The 26,100-nt window shown below is 41.6% G+C and overlaps 2 protein-coding genes across 4 annotated transcripts; both read left to right on the top strand.

Annotated features, from left to right (window-relative positions):
• Positions 1-1,638: 1,638 nt before the first annotated feature.
• LOC110504334 (interleukin-17A) lies at positions 1,639-3,694 on the top strand. Its single transcript, XM_021583110.3, has 3 exons — positions 1,639-1,732; positions 2,906-3,081; positions 3,318-3,694. Exons 1-3 carry the CDS (start codon positions 1,661-1,663, stop codon positions 3,547-3,549), a joined length of 480 nt encoding a protein of 159 aa, XP_021438785.2. The 5' UTR covers positions 1,639-1,660; the 3' UTR covers positions 3,550-3,694.
• Positions 3,695-8,660: 4,966 nt separating this feature from the next.
• LOC110505717 (uncharacterized) lies at positions 8,661-26,017 on the top strand. 3 transcript variants are annotated; one of them, XM_021585110.3, is made up of 8 exons: positions 8,661-8,749; positions 16,471-16,544; positions 17,928-18,069; positions 22,154-22,220; positions 22,500-22,569; positions 22,673-22,786; positions 23,098-23,187; positions 23,306-26,017. In XM_021585110.3, exons 3-8 carry the CDS (start codon positions 17,936-17,938, stop codon positions 24,625-24,627), a joined length of 1,797 nt encoding a protein of 598 aa, XP_021440785.3. In that variant the 5' UTR covers positions 8,661-8,749; positions 16,471-16,544; positions 17,928-17,935; the 3' UTR covers positions 24,628-26,017. The 3 variants fall into 3 exon arrangements, with proteins under 3 accessions (XP_021440785.3, XP_021440784.3, XP_021440787.3); XM_021585109.3 differs by lacking the exon at positions 8,661-8,749 and adding an exon at positions 16,252-16,369; XM_021585112.3 differs by lacking the exons at positions 8,661-8,749; positions 17,928-18,069 and adding an exon at positions 16,285-16,369.
• The last annotated feature ends 83 nt before the right edge of the window (positions 26,018-26,100 follow it).

The following is a 26,100-nucleotide window of genomic DNA, read 5'->3' as shown; positions in this document are numbered from 1 at the left end:
TTATCTGGATTTATGTGCTTTCAAAACAACTTGGAACTTGGAAAACAATAAACATCGAACCTTGACGAGGTCATTGGTTGTAGCTCTAGAAAAAGGCCGGAATTTCAAGTCCGAGTTGGATAACCGTTCAAAATGTATTTTCCCAGTCAGTCGGAGCTTGTTTATTTTCCAACTTCCCAGTTGTCTTGAACTCACTGAAGTCAAGTTTTCGCAGTTCCGAGTTAAGTTGTTTTGAGTGTGGCACAAATCATGCCTCATTGACAGTATGGCCAATGTCAATGTAGTTGTTTATAATTTTAAACTTGGAAAAGAGCCCATTAATCCCAGATTTGGGACCACACAGCCACTATCACCGATTCCTTCCAAACCACTCATTGTTGAACTTGCGATTTCCACCTTGCTGTGTAATGTTTACGTCCAATGGATGATGAGCACCAACACATTTTATCTATAATTTCTCTTCATTATTTCTCTTCATGTGACAAGGATTAAAAAGGATTTGCCAGTCGATTGTCGACTTGATTCATGATGATGACTGCTAGGTAAGATTTTGAAAGTATGATGTTGACATATCAGTCCAATCAAAGCTACTGTCGATATAACGTGATTTGATGTCATTTTAACTGTGGCCAATGACCTTGAGCCTTCTTGGATGGGCACTTCTAATGTAACTCTATGGCAGCACCCAAGGGCTACAATTTCCGATGTCTACGCTTACACGGAACCCAAACCGACTGTGCGCGTGCGCTATCGTGCGCCATCGTGCGCCATCGTGCATACATTTAATTTGTCCCCCTACACCAAACGCGATCACGACATGTAGGTTAAAATATCAAAACAAACTCTGAACCAATTACATTAATTTGGGAACAGGTCGCAAAGCATGAAACATTTATGGCAATTTAGCTAGTTAGCTTGCACTTGCTAGCTAATTTGTCCTATTTAGCTAGCTTGCTGCTGCTAGCTAATTTGTCCTGGGATATAAATATTGAGTTGATATTTTACCTAAAATACACAAGGTCCTCTACTCAGACAATTAATCCACACATAAAACAGTCAACCAAATTGTTTCTAGTCATCTTTCCTCCTTCCAGGCTTTTTCATCTTTGGACTTATATGATGATTGGCATCTAAACGTTCATAGTATTACTACACCTACCGGCAACACAGTTCGTCTTTCAGTCACCCACGTGGGTATAACCAATGAGGAGATGGCACGTGGGTACCTGCTTCTTTAAATCAATGAGATGTGAGAGGCAGGACTTGCAGTGCGATCTGCGTCAGAAATAGAAAGGAGTTCTATTTTAGCCCTTGGCAAACACATTTTATTGCATGACATAAGTATTTGATCACCTACCAACCAGTAAGAATTCCGGCTCTCACAGACCTGTTAGTCTCACAGCTGAAGTGCACCTATGATTCAAATTACAGACCTCTACATGCTTTGTAAGTAGGAAAACCTGCAAAATCAGCAGTGTATCAAATACGTCAAAGACGTTGGTAGTAGATTAGGTGATAAGGCCAACTAACTTAGATCTGCAGAATCTCCCGTTGTTTACAATGGTCTGCCACCGATATGCAGGTCAAAGATAATATCACATTTTTATCACTTTTCTAATCAATAGTACTTGCAGTTCTTCCACTCAAGACAATAATATAAATGCACCACTCAGACAGAAGGATGTGGAAGACATCAGAGATGGAGCTCAAGAACAATGCGTCGAAATACCTGGTGAGTAAAACAGACAGCATGTGTGAGAAAGCAACTAATAAGGTTTTTTGTTAAACTGAAAATCATATGTAATAGTTGATTAATTTGCCATACTTCTGTTGCCATATACAGTGGGGAGAACAAGTATTTGATACACTGCTGATTTTGCAGGTTTTCCTACTTACAAAGCATGTAGAGGTCTGTAATTTGTATCATAGGTACACTTCAACTGTGAGAGACGTAATCTAAAACAAAAATCCAGAAAATCACATTGTATGATTTTCAAGTAATTAATTTGCATTTTATTGCATGACATAAGTATTTGATACATCAGAAAAGCAGAACTTAATATTTGGTACAGAAACCTTTGTTTGCAATTACAGAGATCGTACATTTCCTGTAGTTCTTGACCAGGTTTGCACACACTGCAGCAGGGATTTTGGCCCACTTCTCCATACAGACCTTCTCCAGATCCTTCAGGTTTCGGGGCTGTCGCTGGGCAATACGGACTTTCAGCTCCCTCCAAAGATGTTCTATTGGGTTCAGGTCTGGAGACTGGCTAGGCCACTCCAGGACCTTGGGATGCCTCTTACGGATCCACTCCTTAGTTGCCCTGGCTGTGTGTTTCGGGTCGTTGTCATGCTGGAAGACCCAGCCATGACCCATCTTCAATGCTTTTACTGAGGGAAGGAGGTTGTTGGCCAAGATCTCACGATACATGGCCCCATCCATCCTCCCCTCAAAACGGTGCAGTCGTCCTGTCCCTTTTGCAGAATAAAATGCAAATTAATTATTTAAAAATCATACAATGTGATTTTCTGGATTTCTGTTTTAGATTCCGTCTCTCACAGTTGAAGTGTACCTATGATAAAAATGCTACATGCTTTGTAAGTAGGAAAACCTGCAAAATCGTCAGTGTATCAAAAACTTGTTCTCCCCACTGTACTTCTGATGTGCTGGTTGATTTATCTTTTCTTTTTTTTTTTTTTTTTTGCCTCATGTATTCATTAGTACAGTGCAGCATCACATCTGATTTGGACAAATATATCCATTTAATTGATGAAAATGCAAGTAGAATCATTTCTGTCCCGTGGTTTGTGATTATCCTGTCTGTTTCTACTTAAGTTTCAGCACTATTCATTTGTTACATAACTTGTAATATTTACTTGTATTTCCATCTCTTCCCATCCTCAGGTTGTGTGCTGTGTGTCTATGCTGCTGGGCCTGACAATAGCCAAAGGGGAGGTAGGGGAGAAGGAGAGGTGTGAGGACATACTGACCATTCCTTCAGACTACTACAAGACTCCTTCAGAGGAATCAGAGGGAAACGGGAACATCAACACACGCTCCCTGTCCCCCTGGACCTGGAAGTAAGTTTACAGCAACACATACACTAAAGTATTTGATACTGTACTTAAAGGGATAGTTTTCAGAAATGCTGACCTCGGGAGGAGTTATGCGACTGTCTAAAAATGTTAATTTCAAGCTCCAAGGAAAGCCTGTGAAAACTATCCCTTAAAACTGTATTTAGTAAGTTCTACTGTTTAAATATTTGTTGTTGATTTATTGCCTAAGGGGTTTTCCTCTCTTTCTGTTCCATCTCCAGACCCATTACAGTGAAGAACCGTATTCCTCCGACCATTTGGGAGGCCAAGTGCAGCTCTATGTACTGTGTCTACCCCACCAACAGCAGCCAGGCCGTGGGCTACCAGCAGAACTCTGTACCTATCTACCAGCAGGTCATGGTGCTCCATAGCTCAGCCACTAGGAAGTGCTACAACGTCGCCTTCCTGTCCGTGGCCGTGGGGTGCACCTGTGCCTGGGCAAGAACCACTTGATGTTGTCTGCAGAACAGTATGTCTATGGTCTTTCTTTGTTTGGCTATTCATTTAATTCAATCAAAATGTTATTGAATGTATTTTAATTTAAAGCTTCCAAGAAAGTCCAATATTTGTTGATCCCACAAAGCCAGAAGAATTGACTGTGAATAATTGAGTAGAATTCAAGAAAAACATATTTATAAATGTTTTCCACTTGAGCAATAAAAGCATTTTAAAACCCCACTTGTCTTACACTTTTTTAAACATATATATGTTTAGAACATACTATAATAGTATTGTATTGTGGAATCTACATGGAAAATACACTGGATTTTATTCACGTCTCCATCGCAACCAAAAATCTATGTTGCTTTGAGGGTGGAATTTCAACCACATGATTACAGTATGTCATCATTGTAACCAGTGCTGTGTGTAAGTTTACTAAGCAAACAATCTGGAATTTCGAAACACATGAATGTTTCTTATAAAAAACAGAAGTAATGCAATCAGTCTTTCCTCAACTCTTTGCCAAAAGAGACTGGCATGCATAGTATTAATTTTAGCCCTCATATTACAATGAAGAGCAAGAAGTGCCGCTCTGTACTGGGACAGCTGCAGCTTTACTAGGTCCTTCTTTGTAGCATTTGACCATATACCTGGACAATAATCAAGATAAGATAAAACTAGAGCCTGCAGGACTTTCTTTGTGGAGTGTGGTGTCAAAAAAGCAGAGCATTTCTTTATTACGGACAGACCTCTCCCCATCTTTACAACCATTGAATCTGTTTTGATCATGACAGTTTAGAAACTAAGGTAACACCAAGTCATTTATTCTCCTGAACTTGTTCAATAACCACACCAGATTCAGCTGAGGTCTAAAACACAGGGAATGATTTGTACCAAATGCTCAATGCTCTTAGTTTTACAGATGTTCAGGACCAGTTTATTGCTGGCCACCCATTCCAAAACAGACAACTCTTGATAAAGGGTTTCAGTAACTTCATTAGCTGTGGTTGCTGATATGTTTGAATGAATCATCAGCTTACATGGACACATGCTTTGTTTAATGCCAGTGGTAGGTCAATGGTAAAAATAAAAAAAGAGTAGAGGGCCTAGAGAGCTGCCCTGCAGTACACCACACTTTACATGTTTGACATTAAAGAAGCTTCCATTAAAGAAAATCATCTGAGTTCTATCAGATACATAGCTCCGAGTCCATGATATGGCAGAGGTTGAAAAGCCATAAAACATACGTTTTCTCAAGAACTACCAGGTTTGAAGGTAAGACCCCAGGTGCAGACGGTGTCGAAGTAACAAAAGTTTATTAAATCGAGCACAGGCATAGGTACAGGAAGGCATGCAGGCTCAGGCTCAAGGCAGGCAAAAAGGTAAAAACTGGGAAAATAGGAACTATAGACAAGACAGGGGCAAGGGAAAAGCAGGAGACAAAGGGCCGTGAGACATGGATTTAACTCTGTACACATGAAAGGTGGGATGTATACCTTCAGGCCTAAGGACAAAGACTTTCCTCAAGGCTCAGATTAAAGATATGACAGATAGGTGTGGCTATAGTCAGCTACCTAATAGCTTTCCATCTAAGTTGTCAATGCCAGGAGGTTTGTCATTATTGATCGATAACAATAATTTCCCCACCTCTCCCACACTACCTTTGCAAAATTCAAACTTGCAATGCTTTTCTTTCATTATTATACATTAGTATAATGGCTCACTGTTTGTTGTTGGCATTTCATGCCTAAGTCTGTCCACTTTAAGTATTTCTAACACCATCCACATAAGAGTCACATCTAAATATTTTGTATAATCTCTTACACACCATTTTAGGCCCATCTTTTGGGACTTTCCTGGATATAGCCACTGTGATCACTGCATCCAATGGGTACAGATACAACTTTAGAACAAAGTTCTACAGTATTAGTAAAAATGTGATCAATATATGTGGATTATTTTGTTCCTGTAGTGTTTGTAAACACCCTGATAGGTTGATTAATAACAGAAACTAGATTTCAGACACTGGTTACAGCAAGAAACATCCTCTTGAGTGGACAATTTGATGAAAACCAGTCAATATTCAGGTCCCCAAGAAAGTAGACCTCTCTGTTTGAATCACATACTGTACACTATCAAGCATTTCACACATATTATTTGGATACTGACTGTTAGCACTTGATGGCTTATAGCAAAACCCCAAAAGAAAAGGCTTTAGATGTGCCAGGTGAACCTGCAAACACAACACTTCAATAACACTTGACATAAGATCTTCACTAGGAATTACAGGGATATGACTCTGAATATATACAGCAACACCTCCCTCATAAGCAGAACTGTCTCTTCTTGTAACGGTTTTCTGTATGTGAAGGAGAGTCGGACCAAAATGCGGCGTGTCTATTGCAATCCATGTTTAATGAAGTAACACACTAAACACAAACACGATCAAAACAATAAACTTAACGAAAACCGAAACAGCCTATACTTGTGTCACCTAACACAGAACAATGACATAAGGACACTAAGGACAATCACCCACAACACACTCAAAGAATATGGCTGCCTAAATATGGTTCCCAATCAGAGACAACGATAAACACCTGCCTCTGATTGAGAACCACTTCAGACAGCCATAGACTTAGCTAGAACACCCCACTAGCTACAATCCCCATACATACACACCACATACAAAAACCCATGCCACACCCTGGCCTGACCAAATAAATAAAGATAAACACAAAATACTTTGACCAGGGTGTGACACTTCTATAGATGTTATTTCCTTGTATTGCTACTGCTCTATCATCAAATTAATTATCTAAGTGAGTCTCAGAAATGCCTAATATATGAATGCTATCTGATGTTAGCAAGTTATTGATTTGATTAACCTTATTTCTAAGTCTACATATATTAATATGGGCTATTTTCATCCTATGTCTAGCTTATCTGAGATAGACATACAATGGAAAATAGCAAACAAAGCAAGATAAAAAATATATACATTCATCAGTCCATTCATCAGTTGATGTGTGTAAGTGTGTGTGGGTGTGTGTGCTGAGGGGTTTAAGCTATGAACCCATAGGCTTGGCTCTCTCATCTCTTCAAGGCTTTTGGAAGGGAGGGTGGACAATGAGCCCGTCATAGCGGATGTAAGCAATGTCCCCACGCACTCTGGCAGCTTTCCTGGCTAGGATAAGTTCTTCCCTCTTCTGGCACACAACTTCAGGATAGTTCTCATTGAGGAATATATACGTTCCTCTCAAGTTCTTGGCTCTTTCCAGAGCAGCTACCTTGTCCTTGAAGAAAAGTGATAACACATTAAGTGTTGTATAAATACAACATATTGTATATTGTATTCCCATTTGAACTTTGCTGTGACTTTTGAGTGGCAGGTAGTCTAGTGCTTAAGAGTGTTGGGCCAGTGATCGTAAAGTAGCTGGTTCGGATCCCCGAGCCGGTTAGTTGAAAAATCTGTTGATGTGCCCTTGAGCAAGGCACTTATCCCAAATTGCTCCAGGGTCACCGTCAATAATGGATGATCCCTGGCTGTGACCCCACTTTCCGAGGGTGTCTCATGGGGGAGTGGGATATGCAAAAAACAATTCACCTACTGTATGATACACATTTGTACATGTGTGAAATATGACAAATGTAAGCACCCACCCAATTATTATTAAATGGTTGAAAGTGCTGTAATAACTCATTTAAATGACATATAAACCAAAAATCTGACATTTTTCTATTATAATTTGGTTGTGCTTTTATACTGAACAAAAATATAAACCCAACATGTAAAGTGTTGTCCTATGTTTCATGAGCTGAAATAAAAGACCCAAGAAATGTTCCATATGCACAAAAAGTTTATTTTTCTTAAATTGTGTGAACAAATTTGTTTACATCCCTGTTAGTGAGCATTTCTTCTTTGCCAAGATAATCCATTCATCTGACAGGTGTGGCACATCAAGAAGCTAATTAAAAGGCATGATCATTACACAGATGCACCTTGTTCTGGGGGCAATAAAAGGACAAAATGTACAGTTTTGTCACACAACACAATGCCACAGATGTCTCAAGTTTTGAGGGAGCGTGCAATTGGCATGATGACTGCAGGAATGTCCATCAGAGCTGTTGCCAGAGAATTGAATGTTAATGTGTCTACCATAAGCCTCCTCCAACATCATTTTTGAGAATTTGTCAGCAACCGGCCTCACAACCGCAGACCTTGTGTAACCATGCCAGCCCAGGACCTCCACATCTGGCTTCTTCAACTGCAAGATTTTCTGAGACTAGCAATCTGGACAGCTGATGAAACTGAGGACTTTTCCTGTCTGTAATAGACCCGTTATGTGGGAAAAAAAATCATTCTGATTTTCTGGGCCAGGCTCCCCAGTGGGTGGACCTGGTTCCCAAGTGGGTGGCCTATGCCTTCCCAGGTCCACTCTTGGCTGCGCCCCTGCCCAGTCATGTGAAATCCATAGATTAGAGTCTAATGAGTTTATTTCAATTGACTGATTTCCTTATACGAACTGTAACTCAGTAAAATCCCTCAAATTGTTGCATGTTAGAGTTATATGTCTATTCAGGACATCTAAAAGTATGTTTACTGCTAAATGTTAGCATATTCTACAATATTCACAAAGTTGGCTTTCTTGTCTGTCTTTGTGATATCACTGTTGAGAAGTAACCTGATTAATCAGTAGCATGTTGAAGTTGTTGATGTTGTTTTGAGCCGGTTGCTGTGGTACCCGTGCTTGATAGGAAAAAGGCGCAATGTATGCCAGAGCATAAAATGTAGAGATCATGTACAACTCTTATTGTGTTAACAATGTTTTTGGCAAAGCAACACCTCAAAAAACGCTACCTAACTCAGCATGTCACAGCGTTTCCCAAACTCGGTCCTCTGGACTCCAAGGCATGTTTTGTTTTTTGCTGTAACACTACACAGCTGATTCAAATGATCAAAGCTTAATGATTAGTTGATTATTTGAATCAGCTGTGTAGTGCTAGGGCAAACAACAAAATGTGCACCCCTTGGGGTCCTTGCTGCCCTGTGTATGCTGCTGCTTTGCCAAACTCTGTTACCGCTGCCCGTACCCGCTCCGCCGCCAGCTATTCCAGGTTATGAAAACCTGTCTGGCGTACATGCAAACTTCAGTCCCCTGGCCTGCAGTACCTAGGGAGAGACTCTGCTATGACCCCACACACAATTCAGGTGAGAGAGAGAGAGAGAGGGGCAGGGGAATGAGAGAGAGGGGCAGGGGAATGAGAGAGAGGGGCAGGGGAATGAGAGAGGGGGGCAGGGGAATGAGAGAGGGGGGCAGGGGAATGAGGGAGAGAGAGGGAGGGGAGAGAGAGAGAGGGAATGAGGGAGAGAGAGGGAGGGGAGAGAGAGGGAGGGGAGAGAGAGGGAGGGGAATGAGGGGGGGGAATGAGGGAGAGAGAGAGAGAGGGAAGAGAAAGAGGGAGAGAGAGGGAGGGGAATGAGGGAGAGTGAGAGACAGAGAAAATGGAGGTTGACGAGAGGATTGGCTATGCAGACGCTCATTGACATGCGCGAGCAGTGTGGGTGCAATGATTGAATAACATGTATGTGTACATTTATTTTTCAATGCGAGAGGTGTGGTCAGCATTTTAGAAAATGCTGAGATGGTTGAAAAGGTTGTTTAATTTGTAGTGTGCACCTTTGGCCACAGGGAGGCAGTGTCTATTGTCATTACTATCTACTGCAGCGAGCGTTGTGAAGCAAATATAAATTATTTTTCACCAAGAACAATGATTCTGTGACTATACTTGGCACTGGCTACCCCTCGGTTTATTCCTATGTTCCTGCCTGTCTCAGGAGTTTGTATTAGCCACTGTGCAATGCTTGCTCTTTGTGGTTTTAGGCTGGGTATCTGTAAAGCACTTTGTGACAACTGTTGATGTAAAAAGAGCTTTATAAAATACATTTGATTGATTTACTATGTTTCTCCTCTACAACATTCTAGCTTCGCCTCAAACACACAGCCACTGTATTAACCTCACATAATGGTACACTGACACTAGATGGGTCAGTTGCAAAGTCAGAACGGTCTATATTGTAAAAATTCATGAAAGCTTCTTGGTCTTAATTTAAGGTTAGGGTTAGGCATTAGGATTAGCAGTGTGGTTAAGGTTAGGGTTAAAATCAGATTTTATGACTTTGTGGAGCAGCCTCCAGGTCAAGATTCATGACAATAAATGCCAACCTGCACACTGTATTCACCTCTTACATAATGACACTGGGCTTTTACTGCTTTTAAAGATTTACTTAGTTTTCACTGCTGTAAGCACAGTGCAACAATACTTAATGAACTTGTTGCACTGTTTTAAGAGTAAGACTTTCCCAGTAATAAAAACACTAATGTACAGTGCCTTGCGAAAGTATTCAGCCCCCTTGAACTTTGCGACCTTTTGCCACATTTCAGGCTTCAAACATAAAGATATAAAACTGTATTTTTTTTGTGAAGAATCAACAACAAGTGGGACACAATCATGAAGTGGAACGACATTTATTGGATATTTCAAACTTTTTTAACAAATCAAAAACTGAAAAATTGGGCGTGCAAAATTATTCAGCCCCCTTAAGTTAATACTTTGTAGCGCCACCTTTTGCTGCGATTACAGCTGTAATTCGCTTGGGGTATGTCTCTATCAGTTTTGCATATCGAGAGACTGAAATTTTTTCCCATTCCTCCTTGCAAAACAGTTCGAGCTCAGTGAGGTTGGATGGAGAGCATTTGTGAACAGCAGTTTTCAGTTCTTTCCACAGATTCTCGATTGGATTCAGGTCTGGACTTTGACTTGGCCATTCTAACACCTGGATATGTTTATTTTTGAACCATTCCATTGTAGATTTTGCTTTATGTTTTGGATCATTGTCTTGTTGGAAGACAAATCTACGTCCTAGTCTCAGGTCTTTTGCAGACTCCATCAGGTTTTCTTCCAGAATAGTCCTGTATTTGGCTCCATCCATCTTCCCATCAATTTTAACTATCTTCCCTGTCCCTGCTGAAGAAAAGCAGGCCCAAACCATGATGCTGCCACCACCATGTTTGACAGTGGGGATGGTGTGTTCAGCTGTGTTGCTTTTACGCCAAACATAACGTTTTGCATTGTTGACAAAAAGTTCCATTTTGGTTTCATCTGACCAGAGCACCTTCTTCCACATGTTTGGTGTGTCTCCCAGGTAGCTTGTGGCAAACTTTAAACAACAATTTTTATGGATATCTTTAAGAAATGGCTTTCTTCTTGCCACTCTTCCATAAAGGCCAGATTTGTGCAATATACGACTGATTGTTGTCCTATGGACAGAGTCTCCCACCTCAGCTGAAAGTTTAGAGGGACGGCCAGGTCTTGGTAGATTTGCAGTGGTCTGATACTCCTTCCATTTCAATATTATCGCTTGCACAGTGCTCCTTGGGATGTTTAAAGCTTGGGAAATCTTTTGTATCCAAATCCGGCTTTAAACTTCTTCACAACAGTATCTCGGACCTGCCTGGTGTGTTCCTTGTTCTTCATGACGCTCTCTGCGCTTTTAACGGACCTCTGAGACTATCACATTGCAGATGCATTTATACGGAGACTTGATTACACACAGGTGGATTGTATTTATCATCATTAGTCATTTAGGTCAACATTGGATCATTCAGAGATCCTCACTGAACTTCCGGAGAGAGTTTGCTGCACTGAAAGTAAAGGGGCTGAATAATTTTGCACGCCCAATTTTTCAGTTTTTGATTTGTTAAAAAAGTTTGAAATATCCAATAAATGTCGTTCCACTTCATGATTGTGTCCCACTTGTTGATTCTTCACAAAAAAATACAGTTTTATATCTTTATGTTTGAAGCCTGAAATGTGGCAAAAGGTCGCAAAGTTCAAGGGGGCCGAATACTTTCGCAAGGCACTGTAAGGGTTGAATGTAAAGTGTTTCATAAAATTACAATATCTGTGCAGGTCTTAACATAGAAAATATACATAAACTTAACGTAATAAAGTTGAGCTGTGATAGTTGTGATTCTGAAAGCTACAGGCAGACATGTTAACTCTTATCAGGAAGGTGATAAGGGTGAGAGAAAGGGATAAAGCATGCTAGAATATGACTAGTGTGTCACATTGAGTGAGAAAGAGAGTTGGGAATGAGGAAGTAAAGTTCAAAAGTTACTTGCTGCTGAGTGACACATGGAATCAGATATCAGTGAGAAGCGAACAGTGAGACAGAGACAGAGAAAGTTACTGTGACAGAGACAGACAAAGAGGGAGAGAAGTGGGGGCTGTAGTGTACCATATACAAATAAAATCAGATTTTATTAGTCACATGCGCCGAATACAACAGTGAAACGTTTACTTACAACCCCCTAACCAACAACACCATTTAAAAAATACAAAAAAGAATAAGAAATAAAAGTAACAAAAAATAATAAGAAATAAAAGTAACAAGTAGTTAAAGAGCAGGAGTAAAATAACAATAATGAGACTGTATTCAAGGGGGTACCGTTGCAGTCAATGTGCGGGGGCACTGGTTAGTCAAGGTAATTGAGGTAATATGTAGAGTTATTAAAGTGACTATGCATAGATGATAACAATAGAGAGTAGCAGTGGTGTAAAAGACGAAGGGCAATGCAAATAGTCTGGGAAGCCATTTGATTAGATGTTCGGGAGTCTTATGGCTTGGGGATAGAAGCTGTTTAGAAGCCCCTTGGACCTAGACTCTGGGCTCCGGTACCGCTTACTGTGCGATAGCAGAGAGAACACTCTATGACTAGGGTGGCTGGAGTCTTTGACACTTTTTAGGGCTTTCCTCTGACACCACCTGGTATAGAGGTCTTGGATAGCAGAAAGATTGGCCCCAGTGATGTACTGGGCCGTACGCATTACCCTCTGTAGCGCCTTGCGGTCGGAGGCCAAGCAGTTGCCATACCAGGCAGTGATGCAACCAGTCAACCATTCAGGATGCTCTCGGTGGTGCAGCTGTAGACCCTTCTGAGGATCCATTCCAAATCTTTTCTGTCTCCTGAGAGGGAATAGGTTTTGTCGTGCGATCTTCATGACTGTCTTGGTGTGATTGGATCATATTAGTTTGTTGGTGATATGGACACCAAGGACCTTGAAGCTCTCAACCTGCTCCACTACAGCCCCGTCGATGAGAATGGGGGCCTGCTCGGTCCTCCTTTTCCTATAGTCCACAATCATCTCCATGGACTTGATCACGTTGAGGGAGAGGTAGTTTTCCTGGCACCACATTGCCAGTTCTCTGACCTCCGCCCTGCGGCCTTGTGAATGTTGACCTGTTTAAAGGTCTTACTCACATCGGCTGCGGAGAGCGTGATCACACAGTCATCCGGAGCTGGTGCTTTCATGCATGTTTCAGTGTTATTTGCCTCGAAGCCAGCATAGAAGTAGTTTAGCTCATTTGATAAGCTCGTGTCACTGGGCAGCTCTCGGCTGTGCTTCCCTTTGTAGTCTGTAATGGTTTGCAAGCCCTGACACATCCGACGAACGTCGGAGCCGGTGTAGTACGATTCGATCTTAGTCCTGTATTGACACTTTGCCTGTTTGATGGTTCATCACAGGGCATAGCGGGATTTCTTAGAAGATTCCGGGTTAGAGTCCCGCTTCTTGAAAGCAGCAGCTAAACTTTTGCTCAGTGTGGATGTTGCCTGTAATCCATGGCTTATGTTTGGGGTATATACGTACGGTCACTGTGGGGACGACGTCATTGATGCACTTGTTGATGAAGCCAATGACTGATGTAGCGTACTCCTCAATGCCATAGGAAGAATCCTGGAATATATTCCAGTCTGTGCTAGCAAAACAGTCCTGTAGCTTAGCATCTGCTTTATCTGACCACTTTTTTATTGACAGTCACTGGTTCTTCCTGCTTTCATTTTTGCTTGTACGCAGGAATAGGGAGGATAGAATTATGGTCAGATTTGCTAAATGGATGGCGAGGAAGAGCTTTGTATGTGTCTCTATGTGTGGACTAAAGGTGGTCTAGAGTTTTTTCTGCTCTGGTTGCACATTTAGTATGCTGAAATTCGGTAAAACACATTCAAGTTTCCCTGCATTAAAGTCCCTGGCCACTAGGAGCGCCACCTCTGGATGAGTGTTTTCCTGTTTGCTTAATTCAGAATACAGCTCATTGAGTGTGTTCTTAGTGCCAGCATTGGTCTCTGGTGGTATGTAGACAGCTACGAAAAATACAGATGAAAGCTCTCTAGGTAGATAGTGTGGTCTACAGTTTATCATGAGATACTCTACCTCAGGCGAGCAAAACCTTGAGACTTCCGTTGATATCATGCACCAGCTGTTGTTTACATATATGCATAGTCCGCCACCCCTTGTCTTACCAGACACCGCTGTTCTATCCTGCTGATACAGCGTATAACCAGCCAGCTGTATGTTGTCGTTCAGCCACTACTCCGTGAAGCATAAGATATTACAGTTTTTAATGTCCCGTTGGTAGTTTAATCTTCCTCGTAGGTTGTCGATTTTATTTTCCAATGATTGCACGTTAGCTAGAAGAATGGAATTCGCCTACGAATTCTCAGAAGGCAGCCCGACCTCCGTCCTTTTTTCCTCCATCGTCTCTTCACGCATATTAGGGGGATGTGGGCCTGTTCTCGGGAAAGCAGTATGTCGTTCATGTCGGGCTCGTCGTACTCGTTAAAGGAAGAAAATCTTCTGCCATTTGACATTGACATGGCACATTTGGGTGAGGAGGTGTTGCTTGCTCTCTGTTGACCATCTGTGACAAGGTCAGAGGTCAAGCTGTCTGACCCTGCAAAAGGTTTATAATCTGTGAGTAATAATTTCTCTTCACCTGTGTGTTAGTTTTTTTTTTACGTGTGTGTGTGCTTGTGGACCTTTTGTGTGAATACTGTATATACTCCATGAACACTGTATATTCTTGTTCGCATTTTAAATCTCCTCAAACTGTTGTCATACACAATATCAACTGGTATTTATCATCTCCTTTCTCTCCCTCTATCATCTCAGTGGCACACACAGCTGGGGTCACAACACACTTCGCACCACCAGTGATCAAGGGTTTAACGTCAGTTGGCGGCTGCTGTGCACTGATAAAATAGTTGTCAGTTTGATATCATTGTACAGTAACCCCTTATCTGTCCCAAATGCATGCACAGCAAGAGATACTTTGTCGGTCTTGTACGAGAACATCAACAACTGCTTGATCACAATTCCCAAAACACGAGACACACAACAAAACAAGAGCCTCTTGAAAGAGATGAATGAAAGAAAGAGAGAGAAAGATGGTGTGTTTCAGGATTACAGCCTTCAGTCTGTACAGTGAAAGTTAGTCATGTCCCTTTAACACATACAAATGGCAGTATTGTTCAGTATTTGCCCTCTGTCCTGTGTGGCTGTCAATGAGTAAACTGTCTGGCTTTCGAGGAGGGAGGATTCTGTTTCGATACAGTGGCGCGGTCACATTGTGAATTGTAAGATTGCCATAGGCTACAGTCAAAGCTTTAGGTGTCAGGGAATACCTGTTCATTAACACTGTTCTTTAGGTGTCAGGGAATACCTGTTCATTAACACTGTTCTTTAGGTGTCAGGGAATACCTGTTCATTAACACTGTTCTTTAGGTGTCAGGGAATACCTGTTCATTAACACTGTTCTTTAGGTGTCAGGGAATATCTGTTCATTAACACTGTTCTTTAGGTGTCAGGGAATATCTGTTCATTAACACTGTTCTTTAGGTGTCAGGGAATACCTGTTCATTAACACTGTTCTTTAGGTGTCAGGGAATATCTGTTCATTAACACTGTTCTTTAGGTGTCAGGGAATATCTGTTCATTAACACTGTTCTTTAGGTGTCAGGGAAAACCTGTTCATTAACACTGTTCTTTAGGTGTCAGGGAATATCTGTTCATTAACACTGTTCTTTGGGTGTCAGGGAATACCTGTTCATTAACACTGTTCTTTAGGTGTCAGGGAATATCTGTTCATTTAACACTGTTTTTTAGGTGTCAGGGAATATCTGTTCATTAACACTGTTCTTTAGGTGTCAGGGAATATCTGTTCATTTAACACTGTTCTTTAGGTGTCAGGGAATATCTGTTCATTTAACACTGTTCTTTAGGTGTCAGGGAATACCTGTTCATTAACACTGTTCTTTAGGTGTCAGGGAATACCTGTTCATTAACACTGTTCTTTAGGTGTCAGGGAATACCTGTTCATTAACACTGTTTTTTAGGTGTCAGGGAATACCTGTTCATTAACACTGTTCTTGGAAGTGGGCGTTTTCTGGTGTGGTCGAAACAACCTGCTCCTTGTGCAAGCATGCAGGATGTGTGTGTAAGGATTACAGTATTTGCTCATGGGTTACATGGACAAAATGTTACATTTCAATATTATTTAAATATTTATCTGCAATACACTGTATGTTGTTTGGATTTTGTGATTGTTTGGATTGTTCCCATCAGGGGTGTAATCATTAGTCCAAACTGTTGAAAACAGTTGTGTTTTACAACAAAAACTTTCTATTTTACAAATGTATGTAGGCACTTCCCCATTTTGTTCCCTTTGTTTTGTTTGGTTCTGTTTGTTTTTGTTTTGTTCCTAGAGAATACACCCCAGGTACAGAGCGAGGAGTAAAACAAGCGCCCTACTTTTTATGAGCACTGGCTTATATCATCCTATAAAAATGTGTTTCAATGAACAGCATCCCATTTTGATTGGCTCAAATCAATGGGTCATTGATTGGCAGTGGCAGTGAGACCCCTCCCACCAGGTGAAAGTGTTTCAGAGAACACAGAATGGAACGGACATTAGGTCACACTTGGAATGGTAGTATAGAATATAAACCATCTTAATGATATCAGTTGTCAGATGTTTATTTGATCTGAATGTTAATAACTGAGTATTTTTCTTTCTGCTATTGGACACAGGATGTTGACAGATGGCCTTGGGTTATGCGTTTGATTGGATTGTAACAGTCAAGGTTATCCCTGTGAATCAAAAGGTAAGTTATTTTGTATGAAATACTGTGGCTTTGTTACAAGCGGTCTGTAGAAGCCATGTATATAATGAACATGTGTTTATCACCATTTCCATTTGTTTTAATTTGATTAGAATGATTTGCACACTGCATTTACCTACAGGCATTGTTTTTGCTGCTATCACAATCACTGATTGAGCAAGTGCAGTAAGTGATTGGAAAAGGCAGCTACTCTTACTTAATCATCAGTAAGTGATGTATTTGATGTGGTCCGGGAGTTAATAATGTGTGACCGGACTGTATTGTTGTCTCTGCAATCTTCAGTGCCCTCTTGTTTGTGCAGTGAATCTGTCAATCCTGTCCTTATTTTTGTTAATGTGCACGTTTATTCTTTTAGGCCCATCTTTAATTTGTATTTTTTTTTAAATATACATTTTTAAATATTGGTGCTGAATTACTGCCAGCAATATAAATCCCTCACTATTTTGTTTAAAATAGTGGCAATGTTTTTGGTGTCTTACCATCTACTGTAAGGGGCTAAGCAGGCCTCTCACCCTCAAGTGCATAAGCAAGCAGCCAACACCTCCTTAAGTAGATATGGGTGCAGACAGGGAGGGTTTTGCATGACAATAGGGTGATTCCTTACTAAACTAGGGCAAAAAAAGTCTGTTACATTTTCCTTTGGAAAAATAATTGACATTTGTATCCGGAATGTTGAAATGCCTGTAGAGTATATTATGTTCACCAATTTATTAAAAATAAGCCAACTTTTTAAAAAATATATTATGTTTACTGTAAGGAAATTTTAATTGAAATCAAAATACTACTCATGTTAGAGCAAGAGGTAGATCTTCACATGACACCAATGTTTGCTTTGTAGCAGCTACAGGTGAACCATTATGGAGTTTTAAAGGAAGCCTGGGTAAGGCCAGATGTCAGAAATATGTCAACTTTTATTATTTCTTAATTATGCTTTTAGATCTGTCAACAATCCTTCATCCAAAGGACCATTCTTGGATTACATTTTGTGAAAATCCTCAAAACATGGTATTTTTGTCCTATACCTTTGTAAGGAATCACCCATTGAGAATTTAGTCAACATTGTGAATATACAAAGAACTCTAAACATGACTTTAATAGTATTATGTGCAAACTGTACGTGGGTAGGGTGGGGCTAAATCCTCTGTGTACAAATGTGAACTCTGCTGTGTTTTGACAACTTTTCTTTGGTCATGTAACCATAAATGTGTCCATAAGTACATATTGACATCATCAATTCAACTAGACACACACTAAACACTTATTTCAGTAGATGAAACGCTTGTATGTCAACCAAGCACACGAAAGCATGTATTCACCTACCCACTTTCTCTCCACCTCACTCACTAACGTGTCCCCCTAAAACAGCAGTTGCCATGGTGCAGGTGAGAGAGGTCATGGGGCCATGGGCAGCTCCAGGGTTGGGGTCATTCTCTTCAGACTTCGTCATGTTCTCTCTGCTCTTCCTCCTCCTCTCCATCATCCTCGCCCTCTGCACTAACTGTAGAAGGTCAGTGATCAACTATTTTGCATTTCTAAAGGAACACATTTTGTTGCATAAGAGAGAGCATTTGATGCCTGAGTATATGACCATACATGGTAGGCGAGAGAATACACATACCTTCAAACACTGCATTCCATGCATGATTTTATAGTGTCAGTGCAACAGTTCACACTCCACCTTCCCTCACGAAACTATACCAACAAAAAAATACCATGATTTTGGGGATTTTCACTAAATTGTATCCATAGAAGGGTCCTTTGGTGGCAGGGTTGTTGACATGTATTTGACATTTGTATCTGGAAGCATAATTGAGAAAAAATTCATCAAAGTCTGCATATATGACATTTTGGCCTAATCCAGGCTTCCTTGAACTCTTATGTTTAATTTGTAGGTGCTACAAAGAGAAAGTTGGTGTCACATGACGCTTTACCGCTTGCTCTGTAATATGAGTAGTATTTCAATAACACATTTCTTACATGCATGTATCAATATAAATAATATAATCATGAATATTGAAAATATAAATGGATTTGAATAATTTTTCAATATATTGTTGAGCATAATATACTTTACATATCAAAGTTCCAGAGGGTGATCTCTGCTACTTTTAGTTATCACCGTGACTACCTATAGCTCCATGACCCCGGCCACAGCAAAGTTCGCAAAGATATGTATAATATTCCTTTATCACGTCGTCTTTCACATAGCGCACGAATACGGCAAGCTGGCTTAGATTGGAAATGTCTGTGGTCTTGTTGAGTTGAAGGCTGAATTTTGCCGGGCTTGAAATCAGATCCGCAACTACTTGAGCCAAGATGTCTTTGCTCATGTCCTCTATTCTGTCGCTGATGGTGTCATTTGGGATAACTTCAGCCTCTTTTCCCAGCATGATATTTGCCATCTTCAACACAGCTGGTTTTATGAGTGTTTCACCAATGGTGTGTGGTTTGCCCTGCTTTGCGATCAGGTAAGCAACTTCGTATGATGCTGTGAGGATCGGTTTGTTGATGGGTACAAAGCCGAGAACAGGCAGAATAACGTTTTCATCGAATCTGGCTCTCTTCACCTTGAATTCAGTGAGCGTTGTGTTCTTGTATTTTCCATCTTCATGCAGCTTAAGGAAGTGTTCTCTTAGTTTTGCCAGTGCAAGACTAGAATTGCTCAACTTGGCATTGCAAATCATGCAGTTAGGACGCTGACTCCCATCACGTTCCGTTATACATGTGAATCCATATTGTACATATTCGTCCGACCCCTTTCTTTTTTTGCTCGACATAGTAAGTATGAAGGGATTAAAATATTATGAAAGAAATCACAAGACGTACCATCACGACAGTCACAAGTCGACTACTGAGCGCACCAAATTCCCTGCAGCACAGATAGGCCAAGCGATGTAGCGTGATCACCTGCAGCCAATGATGAGACTGACTCACCAAAACCCTGGGGTTCGATCGAACCCAGGTTAAGAACCACTGCACTAGACTGACTTTGTGTCCAAAATGATCCTATTTACACTTTGTAGTCAGTGTAAATACTGATACCAAAGGCTGTTTTCTAAATGAGAAGTTGGTTTTTAGGGGAAGTTGCTCTTCAACCCCCTAAGGTCGATGCCCTTGCGGAAATCTAATTAGCATAGTAATAAAAATCTGTCAGTTTAAGCTAGAGATGTTTTTTTTGCATTGGATACATCTGTCCACTGCATGCGCCTGTCGCACTTCCGCAGTGAAAGGTGACGGAGCAAGAGCGGTGTTTGTCAGACCATGAGACATCCCAAAAATCAGTCTTCTCACAATTGTCTATAGCGTCCGATTTGGCCTACTAATTATGACCCATCTATGGACCAATAAGACTCTGTTCATTAATCTTCTTCTGCGTCTTGGGAATTGTCTGAAGTAGGTACAGCCGATCTGCCAACTTTCTGCGGCATCTGAACAGTTTTGGATACACACTAACATGACCCCATCTGTGGTAAGGTATGTCAGTTGCTTTGCTCTAGGATACCAACAGGCTTCCCAAACTTGTCTGAAGGTCCCCGGTACCAGCTGCAAAAATGTATGAAGTACAGTGCATTCGGAAAGTATTCAGACCCCTTGACTTAATCCGTATTTTGTTACAATTCAGTCTTATTCTAAAATTGATTAAATGAATGTTCTTCATCAATTTACATACAGTACCCCGTAATGACAAAGCGAAAACGGTATTTAAGAAATTTTTGCAAATGTATAAAAAAAACTTATATAAATAAGTATTCAGACCCTTTGCTATGAGATGTGAAATTAAGCTCTGTTGCATCCTGTTTCCATTGATCATCCTTGATGTTTCTACAACTTCATTGGAGTCCACCTGTGGTAAATTAAACTGATTGGACATGATTTGGAAAGGTTCACACCTGTCTATTCAAGGTTGCACAGTTGACAGTGCATGTCAGAGCAAAAACCAAGCCATAAGTTTGAAGGAATTGTCCGTAGAGCTCCGAGACAGGATTGTTTTCGGGGCACAGATCTGGGGAAGGGTATCAAAAAATGTCCGGAGCATTGAAGGTCCCCAACAACACAGTGGCCTCCATCATTCTTAAATGGAAGAAGTTTGGAACCACCAAGACTCTTCCTAGAGCTGGCTCCCCGGCCAAACCGAGCAATCGGGGGAGAAGGGCCTTGGTCAGGAAGGTGACCAAGAACTCGATGGTCACTCTGACAGAGCTCTAGAGTTCCTCTGTGGAGATGGTTGACCTTCTGGAAGGTTCTCCCATCTCTGCAGCACTCCACCAGTCATGCCTTTATGGTAGAGTAGCCAGACGGAAGCCAGTCCTCAGTAAAAGGCACACAGCCCATTTTGGAGTTTGCCAAAATTACATTAAGACTCTCAGACCATAAGAAACCAGATCTAGTCTGATGAAAACAAGATTGAACACTGGTCTGAAGGCCAAGTGTCACGTCTGGAGGAAACCTGGCACATCCTTACAGTGAAGAATGTTGGGCAGCATCATGCTGTGGGGAAGTTGTTCAGCGGCAGGGATGGGAGACTAGTCCGGATCGAGAGGAAAAATGAACGGAGTAAAATATAGAGAAATCTGGGATGAAAACCTGATCAAGACCTCAGACTAGGGCAAAGGTTCGCCTTCCAACAGACGGAAGCCACCCTAAGCACACAGCCAAGACAATGCAGGAGTGGCTTCAGGACAAGTCTTTGAGTGGCCCAGCCAGATCCTGGACTTGAACCCGATCGAACATCTCTGGAGAGGCCTGAAAATGGCTGTGCATCGACGCTTCCCGTCCATCCTGACAGAGATTGAGAGGATCTGCGGAGAAGAATGGGAGAAACTCTCCAAATACCGGTGTGCCAAGCTTATAGCATCATACCTAAGAAGACTTGAGGCTGTAATCGCTGCCAAAGGTGCTTCAACAAAGTTCAGAGTAAAGGGTCTGAATACTTATGTAAATGTAATATTTTTAATACATTGGCAAACAATTCTTAAAGCAAAAAAAGGTTGTCATTATGGCGTGTGTGCTGAGGATTTTTACATTTTTTTAATCCATTTTAGAATAAGACTGTAATGTAATAAAATGTCAAGGGGTCTAAATACTTTCCAGATGCTGTGTGTATAGTTTAGTAGAAGCAGAATGCTCACCACACATCAGTTAATATGGTGGAGAGGTGAGGAGTGATCTATGCCAATTAGTAATGAGTAGGATTATTAGGTGGCTATTATGGAAATGCGACCAGGTTGGGAATTTTGCCAGAACACCGAGGTTAACAACCCTACTCGTGCGACACGTGCCATGAGAATTTTAATGACTACAGAGTTAGGGGACACGTTTAACATCCCATCCCAAAGATGAATGTGCAATGTCCCCTTCACTACCCTGGGGCATTGGGATCTTCTTAGACTAGAGGGGATAGTGCCTCCTACTGGTCCTCCAACACAACTTCCAGCAGCATCTGGTCCTCCATCCAGGGACTGACCCTGCCTACCTTCAGAGGCAGGCCAGCACTGGGATGAAGGGTGGTATGCTGCTGGCTAAGCATACTGAAAGCATTGGTAGATAGCTCTTGTACAAGTTCTGATTCTCTAGTTTGTGTTGTTCCACAGGCATTCCTTTACACTCCGGGATGGTGGTGAGGAGGTGGACAGAACCCAGTCACAGCTGGTCAGAGTGGTGAGAGATGGGCCAGGCAACAACAATGATGACCGCTATGTCCTGTCCAGGGTTACACTTGGGGTGGGGGTAGGCGCTCAGAAGTCGGTTAGATTGGAGGTAGGGAGATGCGGAGGAAGCAAGGAATGAGTAGAAGGGACAAAAGGGGGCAACGGGAGGGATGCAATGGATGGAATCCTTTTGTGAGTACTTTGTCTAGAGACCAGTGGTGAGAGATGGGTTATTCTGAACCCAGTATAGCTGTGATGTCATTTGCTGATGATGATATTTGATTGACAGGTGAAGCTAGAGGATGCCCTGGCCGCCAGGGAGAATCCAATGATCAATGACATCAGAAAAGATGAGAGTGGTGGGAAACCCAACTGTTCTACTTTTTTTCAGTTATCTAATTACAACGAGCAGAGAGGAGAACTGGTTGTTTTACGATGTATGTTCATCTCCTCCTTGGTTAGATTTCAGTCCCAGACCTGAGGACAGTGTCATTGGAGTCCCAGAGCAGCCTCCTGCTGATCAGGATGTCACCTGGTTGAAACCCTGGAGGAGCCACAGGGAGGCACCTGATCAAGGTGCTACCTTCACCAATCTCTTTTTCACTCTCTAAGTTCCTCTCCCTCCCTATTTCTTACATATGTCTGGTTGCATCCCAATCTCTCCTACTTCCCAATATGTTCACTTCCCTTCACTGACTTGAAAGGAAATTACTGGCATAAGGAATATTGATATAAACTCCCTTGCCTCCACCAATCCAATGCTATTAGATTTGTGGGAAGTAGAACAAGTGATTAATTTTTTTTTATTTTTTAGAAAAAGTCATATTATTGGGACACAGCACAAGTGTAGTGGGTGAGTTTAACAGGTGTGTTTTGATGCCCTGCAGGTGATTCTCCAAGTGCCTTGCAGATTGCCAACAGAACCCCCCTGGCCATGACGGTTATATCTCCTTCGCCTCCCACAACCGTCGACATTGGTAGGCTATCACAAATCATCCATGTGCATTTCCTCAAACTAATGGGGCTCAATCTCTTTGGCCAAGCTTCAGGTTAAGTGAAACTTCTCAATTATTTACTACTTCTCTCACTTTGTAGGTGACCTGAGTGATGTCCTGAACTTCACACCTGAGCTCCACTTTATCCCAGCCCCCGTTGCCATAGTGGAAGTCGACACCCGCCTTGAATCTTTATTCCCACCTGTCTATTCAGAGGACACCCTAGATGCCACCATCGTGAGCAGCTTTGAACCTGTTGATGTCCCCATAATGAGCAGCTTTAACCCTGTTGCTGTCCCCATCCTTGAACCTCTGGTTGTCCCCATCGTGAGCAATTTTGAACCTGTGGAAGCCCCCATCGTGGATCTCCCCATCATGGATGTCACCATTGTGAACAGCCTTGAACCTCTGCAAGCCCCAATCGTGGATGCACCCATCGTGAGCAGCCTTGAACCTGTTGAACATGCGGATGCCACTGTCATTAATGACCTTGATATCCTGAATGCTCCAGTTGGCTTAGAGAACCTGGATGCCCCAGTCATCAACAGTCTTGACACACTGGTGCTGGACGCCCTCATTGTAAACAGCCTTGAACCTGTGGACATCCCTGTCATCAATGACCTTGGAACTCCAGATCCTCCAATCGTAAATATTCTTTACACCCTGGAGCTGGATGCTCCCATCATAGATGTCACCATCGTGGACAGCCTTGCACCTATGGAATTCCCCACCATGAATGACATTGACCTCCTGAAGGCCCCTGCGGAGTTCAGCTCCAGCTTTAACCCTCAGCTTGAAGTAGAGGTTAATGTGGAGGGTGAGGGCCAGAACCAGGGGCTTTCTCTCTATGTCGGACCCCAGCATACCTATGAGATCATTGGGGAGCCCAATCCTAATGAACACTCTGTGGAAGTGGACCTGGCAACAGCAAGCTCTCAAACCATAGCTGAACTGGTCAATAAATCCACCACACATTCTGACAATGACACAACCACAGTCACTGAGCCAGCGGACCTGGCAGGCCCCGGCTACGAGACTATAGCTGAACTGGTCCAGGATTTGAGTGCAACCACACTGCCTGATGATGACCCTATCACAACCACAGTCACAGAGCCAGGGGATCTGATAACCCCTGAGTATGAAACCATAGCTGAACTGGTCCATAAATTGAGTGCAACCACACTGCCTGACGATGAGCCAATAACAACCACAGTCACAGAGCCAGAAGGGCTTGACCTTACAAGCCCTCTCTCATTGGTAGAGGAGGGTTTCTGTGACAGGGGGTGGAATCCAATGTACGCTAGAGTGAGAAGGAAGCTTAGTAAAAGTACCACCCCACCCCCTGTGCTTCCATCGGAGAATGAGGAACCGGAGGGATTTTCACCTCCATTACCAGAGAGAAGTGGAGAGATGGAGGGATGATCATCGTGAATATCTCATAAGACTTCAAATGTGTGTTACGTCATCAATTATATTTATATAGACTCAGCTGTGTCATTTCTAGATGTAACATGACTCAGATGATGAAGATAAGGGTTGTACCCAGTCCACAGCTTAAACGATCTCATATGAGACAGGTATCTCACTGTCCTATCCTTCACACTATTTCCAGTCCTTTCATTAGCTTAGCATTAAACTCTGTACAATGCTATGCTACATATTCCATAAGGAAGGACCCTAAGCCCAGAGTAGAACTGGGTCACCTAACATGTTCCAGAGTAGGCTTTATGTTTGTATTTACTAACACATTACAGGGTGAAGTGGCAATTACGCAGTAATAAACCATTGCGTTACTAGTTTCTTTGAGATTCATTCAAAAGGGTCCACTTAAGACTCTTTCCCTCTCTGGAATTACAAACATTATACTTTAATGACAATAGTGGTGCATTCTTAATAAATAATTAACGTATATCAACAAAGTAAAGGGACAACATTATGGGCGTGTCCGAATACCCATACTTAAATAGAAGGCTTTTTGGGTATGCAAAAATGTGTTATATTATGTGTCATTTCGAAAATGTAGTATGATTTAAGTGCAAGGATGTCATACTAATTTAGGCTTTAAATCAATTAGAATTTGCACGTAGAGAATGACAGAGGACTCCAGTGGCCAAAAACTTGTTTTATCATGGGCATTGAGGACTTTCACCATTTTGAAGTAGTTAACTGGGTGGGATATATATATCATATAATTCCATCCAGGTCCAAGGATGGATCAGCCAATGAATTATACTTGTGCGCAAACATTCCATAACTGTTGTGGCAGTAAATCACCAACCTTGGCTTTATATCTGTTCAGACAACACACTCCGGATGGCAGTATGCAACCTTTCAGTTTGTTTACCAACTGTACTAAAATGTACTACTTTAAAATTGAGATGCCTCAATGGTGCCATAATAGGACAGATACAATGTTGTGTCCTCTAACTATCTCTATGAATTTGCTGCACATGATTGTGGAAGATAATTGTCTTTTCACCCAAATATTTGACAACAGGTGAAAATCAGAATAGGGGACACGCTCTACAGAAATGTACAAATAGCAGGGAACAAGTGCATTTGAGCATTCAATGACACCTTTTCAGTATGGCTGAGTGGTATGTTGATATTTGTTGCTTACTGCATGCATTTCTACTAAACAGTACATTATAAATAGTATGTTGTAATATTAGTACACAGTATGTAGTTTTAGTAAATAGTGGGCAAGTAGGCATTTCCATTTATTTATTCAAAGCTTTACAGGCGAGGGGTAAAACCAATCATTTAGAATTTATGAACAATATAAAACAAATATAAATTCAGTGTTGTAAAATGTCTATTGTCATTATTAGAGCATATAGGCTGAGCAGAATGAAATACAAGAGGACAGATGAAATACACCATTACAATACCACA

The sequence above is a fragment of the Oncorhynchus mykiss genome, chromosome 25 (assembly GCF_057628025.1).
Source record: "Oncorhynchus mykiss isolate SJ-2025 chromosome 25, ASM5762802v1, whole genome shotgun sequence".
Lineage (NCBI taxonomy): Eukaryota > Metazoa > Chordata > Actinopteri > Salmoniformes > Salmonidae > Oncorhynchus > Oncorhynchus mykiss.
Note: the sequence above shows the minus strand (reverse complement) of the source record. Positions and strands in the feature narration are given on the sequence as shown.

What these genes read in the sequence shown, in the direction of transcription:
- LOC110504334 (XM_021583110.3), top strand. Translation starts at nt 1,661, where the DNA reads ATGCACCACTCAGACAGAAGGATGTGGAAGACATCAGAGATGGAGCTC. An exon ending in ACAATGCGTCGAAATACCTG is followed by an intron (nt 1,733 to 2,905) that starts GTGAGTAAAACA and finishes TCCCATCCTCAG; the next exon opens with GTTGTGTGCTGTGTGTCTAT. An exon ending in CTGTCCCCCTGGACCTGGAA is followed by an intron (nt 3,082 to 3,317) that starts GTAAGTTTACAG and finishes TTCCATCTCCAG; the next exon opens with ACCCATTACAGTGAAGAACC.
- LOC110505717 (XM_021585110.3), top strand. Translation starts at nt 17,936, where the DNA reads ATGGTGCAGGTGAGAGAGGTCATGGGGCCATGGGCAGCTCCAGGGTTG. An exon ending in CTCTGCACTAACTGTAGAAG is followed by an intron (nt 18,070 to 22,153) that starts GTCAGTGATCAA and finishes GTTGTTCCACAG; the next exon opens with GCATTCCTTTACACTCCGGG. An exon ending in TCCCACAACCGTCGACATTG is followed by an intron (nt 23,188 to 23,305) that starts GTAGGCTATCAC and finishes CTCACTTTGTAG; the next exon opens with GTGACCTGAGTGATGTCCTG.